At 33.9% G+C, this 12,416-nt stretch overlaps 1 protein-coding gene across 1 annotated transcript in view; it reads left to right on the top strand.

Moving 5' to 3' along the window:
• The first annotated feature begins 550 nt into the window (after positions 1-550).
• The window catches only part of LOC138352990 (peptidyl-prolyl cis-trans isomerase-like), a 33,214-nt gene continuing 21,348 nt past the window's right edge, over positions 551-12,416 (top strand). The window contains exon 1 of the mRNA XM_069305654.1: positions 551-583. Within this exon, the coding sequence (XP_069161755.1) occupies positions 551-583 (33 nt within the window). The remainder of the gene's footprint in view (positions 584-12,416) is intronic.

Genomic DNA, 12,416 nt, shown 5'->3' with positions numbered 1-12,416 from the left:
ATGTATGTATGTACGCATGTACGCATGTATGTATGTATGTATGTATGTATGTATGTATGTATGTATGTATGTATGTATGTATGTATGTATGTATGTATGTATGTATGTATGTATGTATGTATGTATGTATGTATGTATGTATGTATGTATGTACTCATGTATGCATGTATGTATGTATGTGTATGTATGTATGTGTGTATGTATGTATTCCCAATCACGTTAAAGACTCCCCCTCTATCATCCAATTAAAGAGAAAAACAACTATGTACTAAATAATCAACTCCTTGAAACTTTAATTATGCTGACCTTCCTATCTGTATTCAGACTGAGCCTACCATCATTATAGGTGATTATAACACTAGACAGGAATATTGGTAATTCGCAGTTCAGTAATCGTAACGGCAACCAACTGTTGTCACTATTAGGTAGTCACGATGATGCACAGATTGTGGGTGACCTTGAACCGACGAATATCTACGGAGGTATTCTTGATCTATGTCTGGGTGTCAACGTCTCCCACACCGTGTGCGCCTCGTCAATAGTGCCAGATATGGCGTCTGATCATCTGGCCATATTAGCCACTGTAAGCATTGGAAGCTCTATCCTCCCTGGTGGAATGTTCAAGCGGCTGATGGGCTGACTGTACCCATCGATCAACGAGACAATCTTGTTGCTCATGTGTCAGATTGGTGCAGTTCATCTGAGCCTTCATCAGTTGAAGATTTTAACAATGAGCTCACAAGTACTATCGAGCAGTTTATAGAATCACTTGATCCATCGTCCAGGCCACGTAACCCAAATTACACTGGTCATAGCACTTATGTTTATTATAATGATTCTAAATTGCATGCACTAAAACGCACTGCCAGAATAATTGGACTAGCTTGTAGAAGGACCCGCACTGCTGAAATGCTTAAGCTCTTTAAAGCGGCTCTGGCAGAGGCCAGGGAACGTATGGTGGAGCTGAGGCAGACAGACTGGGAAACTTTTGTCCATGGTCTCAATTCTCACACGCCACTTAAGTCGGGCATGGAAGGATATCAACAATGCCAATGGGAAAAATGCTGCAGAGATCTCGTACCCTAATCCTCTGCACAGAGCAAATGAGCTTGTTGATGCTTGGGCCACAACTTCCAGCTTTGACAGTCTTCCTCTACCCTCACAGAATGAACTAAATAATAGTATACTGATAGGGCAAGGCTCCTTGACTTCATGCGTCATCAAGAGGATGACTATGACATGCTTTTTACTGAATACGAACTAGATTCTGCTCTACATAAAGGTAAAGCTACATCACCCGGGGAGGATGGAGTTACTTACGGCATACTGCATATGCTTCTGCTAGTTCCAGGGAATCCCTTGTTTCAATTGTATAATATGAACTATGTAACTGGGGAGCTTCCTAAGTCATGGACCAACAGTCTTATTATTCCCATTCCTAAACCTAACCAGCCGAGTGCTTTTCGCCCAATCTCCCTCACTAGTTGTCTCTATAAGTGTCTTGAAAGGATGGTTCTCATCTGTCTCCTTTACAAAATTAATAATATGTTGTCTCCCCAGATATATTGCTTTACGCATGGAAAGAGTGTACATCACTGTATTACCACATTCCTCACCCTGCATACTGATAGGTCATATACCACTTTTCTAGATCTTAAGTCAGCCTTTGACATTGCTAGCCCACACGTCATTCTGAGAGAACTTGCTAAAATGAATATTGGAGGATGGCTTCTACGGTGGATAAGAGGCTATCTATCCAACAGGAAGTCATCTGTACTGTTCCAAGGGCATAGGCGTGTAACGAGAGATTTTGAACTTGGCACTCCACAGGGAGGTGTCCTCAGTCGTACTCTGTTCAATGTGTTAATCAATGCACTTTTAAACTTAGTAACTAGAAGGTCCAGCGAACACATTATTAGCTATATGGATGATATACTGATCCGCACCAATGGGTATACCAACACCCAAAATGTTCTGAACTCTGTATTGTACACATGTCAGGAACTATGCTTAGTCATCTCAGTAGAGAAAACAAAGATCCTGAACCGACACCCACCCAGACGGGGTGGGGCCCTTCGCAAAATGCAGTTGCATGATGGCTCTCTGCTCGACTATGTTACCAGATAGAAATACCTTGGTCTTGAGGTTCTACTGTATCGCAATGTTTTAGCCAGACTGGGTCGCCAATGTAGAGAGAGGCACCGTGCTCTCAAGGCTGTGGCAGGCTGTGGCAGGCAAACACAACTGTACCGTACAGTGTTATATATTTATTTCAGTTTGAACAATTTTTAACATTAAAGGATAAATTCTTTAATTGGTTGAAATTGGTTTTAACATTCGAAATCTAATTTGTTGATGTTAAATAATATAAGGTTCAAATTTATCAAGATACATACTTTAAAACTATTTCTATTTGATACCAACAGTATCACGTTAAGAGAAGCGTCTCGCCTTGCTAACCCAAGTATAAAATATATAAAGAAACAGTGCAACTGTACTGGTATCTGGAGTACAAATATATGTCCCCTATTTAAAGAAAAATAAACTGCACCAATCACTGCCACTCCTTACACCAATGCAACAATAAGGAGAGTGATAACAGTGCTTCACATTCGACAATGTTAAATTATTTAACAGATGACGAGATAATGAACATTGGAACAAATGTACAGCTCTCTGACCTTTACATAAAATCTGCATGTGACCTCATGAAACTGTGCCAAGCGTAGAAGGCCTTCATGACCCAGCGTTGTAGCGGGACCTCTCCTGGTCAGTTACAATTGGTAAATTTATTCAAATTATCCAAGTTGATGGATGTCACTGGGGTCACCAACCATCAACGTTTCCAACATTGGAGTAACTGGACAAATTAACATATACGACACCAGGCATAAATTACCATCCAAATCTACTGCAGTTATCTTGTGTGCTCTTGCTAATTGCCAGGATGATAAGCTGATATGCAATATAATGAATGTCAGCAGACACAGGGACTCAAGTATGAGTGGGGTATATGCTGTGGCGTTTGCTGCATCACTTGCAAGTGGTGTAGATCCGGTGAACCTCGTATGATGTGCAGAATGAGACAACATCTTCAAGAGAACTTTAATGGAAAGTGTCTCATCTCATTCCCTGCAGCTCAGACACTGAGAAGAAAACGAATCATCTGGTCATGCTCGATGGAAGTGTACTGCATTTGCAGAAAGCCAAATGATTTGAAGCTGATGGTATGCTGTGACCGTTGCAATATTTGGCACCATGGATCATGTGTAGGTGTTACAGAATGTAATGATGATTCGTGGATTTGTTTCTTGTGCTCTAGCAACTTGTGAATTATAATTTAAAATAATTAATTAATACATTATTATTATTATTATTATTATTATTATTATTATAACCTTACCAAATGCTTTGCTGAATCAAATAATGTTATTACTTTCAATGTGTTACAATAGCATAATTAAGTGCTGCAAGTGTCAGGTCTTTTATATAGTCGGTATTTGTTATATTCTGTACTCTTTTTATGTTATTTAAATTTCAAAAAGAAATAGTTTTAAAAGTATGTATCTTAATAAATTTGAACCTTATATTATTTAACATCAACAAATTAGATTTCGAATGTTAAAACCAATTTCAACCAGTTAAAGGATTTATCCTTTAATGTTAAAAATTGTTCAAACTGAAATAAATATATAACACTGTACGGCACAGTTGTGTTTAATTATGTTTTGCGATTCCTTTGGAAAAAGTATTTGTGCACCAAGTACTACTAGGTCAGTATGAGATATGCTGAATGTTGTCAATATACCATCTGAATACGCTTCACTTTGCGTTCATCATTGAACGTCCTAATGATTAAGGTCCCCAAAAGGACTTAATCAGACATCAGTGGATATTTTTACTCTCCCTCTCTCTCAGAGCATCCCCTTATGTGTTGTATGTGGGTGCTGAAGTTCAGTCTCTTGTCTATGTATAGGTGAAGGAACTTTCCATAATTGTTATTGCTAATGTTTACTTGTAATACTGTGTATATACATCCAGTCCAGTGTTCTTACCCTCGACCGCGGCGAAGGTAAGCCGCGGCCGTATGGTCTGAAACCCACAAATATTTACAATGGGGGGGGGGGGGGTGGATAGCATTTCCTCTTCAAGCACGCGCACACAAATGAACTATGTTACTTAACTGGAAGCACTCGTACAACATAATTTACACGATTTCTCAGGATTATTATACTTCTTACCAGCATATATACAGTATAGTACCTAAGGAGGTTCTCTTCAATGATATCTAAGATAATTAAAAGAACCCAAGCAAACCACTGTGGAAATGTGCAGGACAAACATATTAATTGTGACACTAGCTCTCCACTTATGGCATTTGCTTAATTTAGAAACTGTACTTGTGGTCGATCTCGAACCCATGTTGTTGATGTGACGATGTGTTATGAATTTTGTGGTTAGCTCCTCAAGATTGTAACTTGCCTAGATAAATAAATTGTGTGTTCAGTCCCTGAACCCATTATGTGATAAATTAACTAAACTAAAAACTATAGTATGGCGACGAAACCTGAACTGCATAATGTAAATAGGGATTAACCAGAAAAAGATATAGGTGAAGAATAACACCAGGTAACTGTAAAGCTGCTGCCCAGTTGGGTGGGTGTGGAGCACATGACTGTAAAGCTGCCGCCCAGTTGGGTGGGTGTGGAGCACATGACTGTAAAGCTGCCGCCCAGTTGGGTGGGTGTGGAGCACATGACTGTAAAGCTGCCGCCCAGTTGGGTGGGTGTGCAGCAAGACTAGTAACTGTGTGACTCACTATAGATGTAAAGTGCCTCGTATAGTGACTGTTGTGAGCCTCTTGTAATGTCACTTGTGACACAAAGATTATTGATGTGTGTAATTGTGTGGGTGATTAGATATGTATGTATATGTGTATACGTATATATATATATATATATATATATATATATATATATATATATATATATATATATATATATATATATATATATATATATATATATATATATATATATATATATATATATATATATATATATATATATTATATATATATATATATATATATATGTATGTATGTATGAGGGTGTGTACATGTGTATACAACATTGATAATTTTTTAACTAGCGTCATATATTGTTATTTGCTTAGCTAAACGAACTAGAGGGTTCAGTTCCTTAACCGATTATGTGTCTCTGTAATCCTGTACACCACCGCCCACGGGATGGGTATGGGGTGCATAATAAAGAAAGAAATTGAATATGAAGTCGATTTAACTTCCAAACATATATTTTTTAATAAATGTTAAATGTTTTCTGGCTAGTTATATTAGATTTTATTAAAAATACGTATTCTACTTGTTAACATTATAATTTAAATTTGTGATAATTTGAGCAGAGAAGTGCGACAACTGGATATGCCAACAAACACTTTCCAAACAACGATATATCTTGGATAAGTCGCTCCACAACATTGACGCTTGGACCGTCGACTTCCTTTGATGCTACTTATTTAATAATGAAATTACATTAGTTTGGAGTAAATATATGTTTTCTCATGTTCTGCATTCAGCACCCACATTATAGTGAGTGCTGAAATACCATATTACTTCATTACTTAAATAATGCTATGAGGGTTTGAGTAGCTTTGGGTATTTAGTGCACAGAATCTCCAATAGATGGGGCGAGAGTCGCCCCATCTCTCTCACCCAAGAGAGAGTCGAAACTTAATTTAAAATTGATATATCTTTGTCCTCGAATTTGATATATTTCATTTGGTGCAATCATAATAATGTTCATATCTCGGTCTTTCTGGAGGCATATAAGATTTTAGGCTTTATTAGCGAATCTTTGTTAATTATACAATATATCGGCAAGTGCGTAGGCGTCTGCACTCCATGCCCGACAAGCTACTGAGTGCTACTATAAAAACATATGTATCTTCACTTGAACTATAAATATGTCTATTGTAATGTATTTAAAATGAAGTTCTTATTTCTATCTTGCTTAAGACTTATAAAACATTTGTGTTTATTAACGAATTTTCGTGAAATAAACATTGATCTGAGAGAGAGTTGCTCTGTCGTTCAGTCTGTATGGGGTGGGAGGTCCGTAATTTTTAAAATACATGTATCTTCATTAGAACTTTAAGTATGTCTATGGTAAAGTGTTTAAAGTGAAGCTTATATGTCTGTCTTTCTTGAGACATATAAAACATATATGTTTATTAACGAATTCACGTGAAATAAACATTGTTCTGAGAGAAAGTTGCTCGGTCGATCGATCTGTCCGGGGTCGGAGCTCGGCTATTATAAAAGTACACGTATCTTCGCTTTAAATTTAAATATGCCCATGGTAAGGTATTTAGAATAAAGCTTATATTTCTATCTTTCTTGTGACATATAAAACTCTTACGTTTATTAAGGAATCTGCGTGAAATAGGCATGGTTCTGAGATGAATGCAGCGGTTTGCGAGCTCGACAATGGACGCCATACATATCCAGTGGGTGTTATTGGACCCCATACCCATTTTATGGGTTGTTGGAGCCCCATACCTATTCTATGGGTGGTTGGAGCCCCATACCCATCCTGTGGGTTGTAGTGGACACCATACTCATCCTGTGGGTGCATGGTATTGGACCCCTATACCCTTCCTGTGGGTGGATGTGATCCCCATACTCATCCTCTGGGTGGATGTGACCCTCATACCCATCCTGTGGGTGGTATTGCACCCCTTACTCACCTAACAGGTGGTAGTTGACAATATACCGATCCTGTAGTTGGTATAGTAGACACAATACCATCCTGTTTACAGTAGTTTACCCCATAGACATTCCAATGATCCATCGTTTTCTGTTAGCGTTCCTACAAAACATCCTTTAAAGATTTGTAAAGCACAAACTATGGTATATAATATTGATTGGTGAAGGACTGTTATTCTATGTAATCATTTTTAGTGCTTATTATAATTTACAAAGAACAACTAATATTTCTCAAAACAAAACTACGAGCCTTCAATAGGAAGTAGCTGATCTATAATATTCTAAGAGCATGGACAATAGTAGGTAAATTTCACAACCCATGTGGAACCTGAAAAGTACAATTTTCCTTATAATTGAACCAATCACGACTATTCTGCTATCTAGGTTGACGGACGGGTACTGTGAGACGTAAATTGGTACGTGAGGAAGAGTTTGGGCTTTGGAAAAAAGTAACTGGGAATATATCACATATTTACTAATTCATATTCAACATATTGACTTTAAGCATTAAGTCATATATGTGCTGTCTTGTGTGAGAACGGGTTGAAGAAAAGACATATGACAATGTTGTTTCCAATACAAATGATAAAAATCAATGTGTTTTCATTAGAATTAACTAAAATGTTCCTGATTTCCGTTTATATTACCGAGGGAAGATGTACACGTAAAACCGCTCTAATCCGGCTGAAATGTCGATATATGCAATAAAAACCGAACTTCTCCCCTTTTCTATATCTTACTCAGTATTTTAACGAGAAACAAATAGATGATTGAAAATGAAGTATTTAAGGTTATTATCTAATCAATTATGTGTTTGCATCATTTTTATCGTATATATAATGAATTAATACCTATAGACTGAAAATTCACAAAAACGTGGAAAAACGGCAAAATATTGCGTAATTCGATAATATTTTGTTTAAATCAAATAAAGGAAAAGGGGGATGATAAACGTCAAAATATTGCTAAATTCGATGATTTTTCGTACGAAACAAAATGCAAGAAAACTTGCTTAAAATGCAATATTATGCGAAATTCTGAGATTTGAAGGCCAAATCACATATCGTGATACTACATGAAATAGAATCGAAATATTGGTAAAAATGAATATATTTACGTAGTATCAAACTACATGAAAAACGTGAAAAAAGTCACTATTTAACCAAATTTGAGGATTTTAACTTCAAATCATATCGCGAGGTTTCATATTATTTAGATCCAAGAAAAGACATATGACAATGTTGTTTCCAATACAAATGATAAAAATCAATGTGTTTTCATTAGAATTAACTAAAATGTTCCTGATTTCCGTTTATATTACCGAGGGAAGATGTACACGTAAAACCGCTCTAATCCGGCTGAAACGTCGATATATGCAATAAAAACAGAACTTCTCCCCTTTTCAATATCTTACTCAGTATTTTAACGAGAAACAAATAGTTGATTGAAAATGAAGTATTTAAGGTTATTATCTAATCATTTTAATCATTAATCATAATTATTATGTGTTTGCATCATTTTTATCGTATATATAATGAATTAATACCAATAAACTGAAAATTCACATAAACGTTGAAAACCGGCAAAATATTGCCTAATTCGATGATATTTGTTTAAATCACATAAAGGAAAAGGCGATGATAAACGTCAAAATATTGCTAAATTCGATGATTTTTCGTACGAAACAAAATGCAAGAAAACTTGCTTAAAATGCAATATTATGCGAAATTCTGAGATTTGAAGGCCAAATCACATATCGTGATACTACATGAAATAGAATCGAAATATTGGTAAAAATGAATATATTTTCGTACTATCAAACTACATGAAAAACGTGAAAAAGTCACTATTTATCAATATTTGAGGATTTTAACTTCAAATCATAGCGCGAGGTTTCGTATTATTTAGATCCAAGAAAAGACATATGACAATGTTGTTTCCAATACAAATGATAAAAATCAATGTGTTTTCATTAGAATTAACTGAAATGTTCCTGAATTTCCGTTTACATTACCGAGGGAAGATGTACACGTAAAACCGCTCTAATCCGGCAGAAACGTCGATATATGCAATAAAAACCGAACTTCTCCCCTTTTCAATATCTTACTCAGTATTTTAACGAGAAACAAATAGTTGATTGAAATGAAGTATTTAAGGTTATATCTAATCATTTTAATCATTAATCATAATTATTATGTGTTTGCATCATTTTTATCGTATATATAATGAATTAATACCAATAAACTGAAAATTCACATAAACATGGAAAAACGGCAAAATATTGTTTAATTCGATGATATTTTGTTTAAATCACATAAAGGAAAAGGGGATGTTAAACGTCAAAATATTGCTAAATTCGATGATTTTTCGTACGAAACAAAATGCAAGAAAACTTGCTTAAAATGGAATATTGTGCGTAATTCTGAGATTAGAAGGCCAAATCACAGATCGTGATACTACATGAAATAGAATCGAAATATTGGTAAAAATGAATATATTTACGTAATATCAAACTACATGAAAAGCGTGAAAAAGTCAATATATAACCATATTTGAGGATTTTAACTTTAAATCATAGAGCGAGGTTTCGTATTATTTAGATCCAAGAAAAGACATATGACAATGTTGTTTCCAATACAAATGATAAAAATCAATGTGTTTTCATTACAATTAACTAAAATGTTCCTGATTTTCCGTTTATATTACCGAGGGAAGATGTACACGTAAAACCGCTCTAATCCGGCTGAAATGTCGATATATGCAATAAAAACCGAACTTCTCCCCTTTTCTATATCTTACTCAGTATTTTACCGAGAAACAAATAGATGATTGAAAATGAAGTATTTAAGGTTATTATCTAATCAATTATGTGTTTGCATCATTTTTATCGTATATATAATGAATTAATACCTATAGACTGAAAATTCACAAAAACGTGGAAAAACGGCAAAATATTGCGTAATTCGATAATATTTTGTTTAAATCAAATAAAGGAAAAGGGGATGATAAACGTCAAAATATTGCTAAATTCGATGATTTTTCGTACGAAACAAAATGCAAGAAAACTTGCTTAAAATGCAATATTATGCGAAATTCTGAGATTTGAAGGCCAAATCACATATCGTGATACTACATGAAATAGAATCGAAATATTGGTAAAAATGAATATATTTACGTAGTATCAAACTACATGAAAAACGTGAAAAAAGTCACTATTTAACCAAATTTGAGGATTTTAACTTCAAATCATATCGCGAGGTTTCGTATTATTTAGATCCAAGAAAAGACATATGACAATGTTGTTTCCAATACAAATGATAAAAATCAATGTGTTTTCATTAGAATTAACTAAAATGTTCCTGATTTTCCGTTTATATTACCGAGGGAAGATGTACACGTAAACCGCTCTAATCCGGCTGAAACGTCGATATATGCAATAAAAACAGAACTTCTCCCCTTTTCAATATCTTACTCAGTATTTTAACGAGAAACAAATAGTTGATTGAAAATGAAGTATTTAAGGTTATTATCTAATCATTTTAATCATTAATCATAATTATTATGTGTTTGCATCATTTTATCGTATATATAATGAATTAATACCAATAAACTGAAAATTCACATAAACGTTGAAAACCGGCAAATATTGCCTAATTCGATGATATTTTTGTTTAAATCACATAAAGGAAAAGGCGATGATAAACGTCAAATATTGCTAAATTCCGATGATTTTTCGTACGAAACAAAATGCAAGAAAACTTGCTTAAAATGCAATATTATGCGAAATTCTGAGATTTGAAGGCCAAATCACATATCGTGATACTACATGAAATAGAATCGAAATATTGGTAAAAATGAATATATTTACGTAGTATCAAACTACATGAAAACGTGAAAAAAGTCACTATTTAACCAAATTTGAGGATTTTAACTTCAAATCATATCGCGAGGTTTCGTATTATTTAGATCCAAGAAAAGACATATGACAATGTTGTTTCCAATACAAATTATAAAAATCAATGTGTTTTTCATTAGAATTAACTAAAATGTTCCTGATTTCCGTTTATATTACCGAGGGAAGATGTACACGTAAAACCGCTCTAATCCGGCTGAAACGTCGATATATGCAATAAAAACCGAACTTCTCCCCTTTTCAATATCTTACTCAGTATTTTAACGAGAAACAAATAGTTGATTGAAAATGAAGTATTTAAGGTTATTATCTAATCATTTTAATCATTAATCATAATTATTATGTGTTTGCATCATTTTTATCGTATATATAATGAATTAATACCAATAAACTGAAATTCACATAAACGTTGAAAACCGGCAAAATATTGCCTAATTCGATGATATTTTGTTTAAATCACATAAAGGAAAAGGCGATGATAAACGTCAAAATATTGCTAAATTCGATGATTTTTTCGTACGAAACAAAATGCAAGAAAACTTGCTTAAAATGCAATATTATGCGAAATTCTGAGATTTGAAGGCCAAAATCACATATCGTGATACTACATGAAATAGAATCGAAATATTGGTAAAAATGAATATATTTTCGTACTATCAAACTACATGAAAAACGTGAAAAAGTCACTATTTATCAATATTTGAGGATTTTAACTTCAAATCATAGCGCGAGGTTTCGTATTATTTAGATCCAAGAAAAGACATATGACAATGTTGTTTCCAATACAAATGATAAAAAATCAATGTGTTTTCATTAGAATTAACTGAAATGTTCCTGAATTTCCGTTTACATTACCGAGGGAAGATGTACACGTAAAACCGCTCTAATCCGGCAGAAACGTCGATATATGCAATAAAAACCGAACTTCTCCCCTTTTCAATATCTTACTCAGTATTTAACGAGAAACAAATAGTTGATTGAAAATGAAGTATTTAAGGTTATTATCTAATCATTTTAATCATTAATCATAATTATTATGTGTTTGCATCATTTTTATCGTATATATAATGAATTAATACCAATAAACTGAAAATTCACATAAACATGGAAAAACGGCAAAATATTGCTTAATTCGATGATATTTTGTTTAAATCACATAAAGAAAAGGGGATGTTAAACGTCAAAAATATTGCTAAATTCGATGATTTTTCGTACGAAACAAAATGCAAGAAACTTGCTTAAAATGGAATATTATGCGTAATTCTTGAGATTAGAAGGCCAAATCACAGATCGTGATACTACATGAAATAGAATCGAAATATTGGTAAAATGAATATATTTACGTAATATCAAACTACATGAAAAGCGTGAACAAGTCAATATATAACCATATTTGAGGATTTTAACTTTAAATCATAGAGCGAGGTTTCGTATTATTTAGATCCAAGAAAAGACATATGACAATGTTGTTTCCAATACAAATGATAAAAATCAATGTGTTTTCATTACAATTAACTAAAATGTTCCTGATTTTCCGTTTATATTACCGAGGGAAGATGTACAACGTAAAACCGCTCTAATCCGGCTGAAATGTCGATATATGCAATAAAAACCGAACTTCTCCCCTTTTCTATATCTTACTCAGTATTTTACCGAGAAACAAATAGATGATTGAAAATGAAGTATTTAAGGTTATTATCTAATCAATTATGTGTTTGC

Source organism: Procambarus clarkii, chromosome 55 (assembly GCF_040958095.1).
Source record: "Procambarus clarkii isolate CNS0578487 chromosome 55, FALCON_Pclarkii_2.0, whole genome shotgun sequence".
Lineage (NCBI taxonomy): Eukaryota > Metazoa > Arthropoda > Malacostraca > Decapoda > Cambaridae > Procambarus > Procambarus clarkii.
This window is presented reverse-complemented; position numbering and strand designations above follow the sequence as displayed.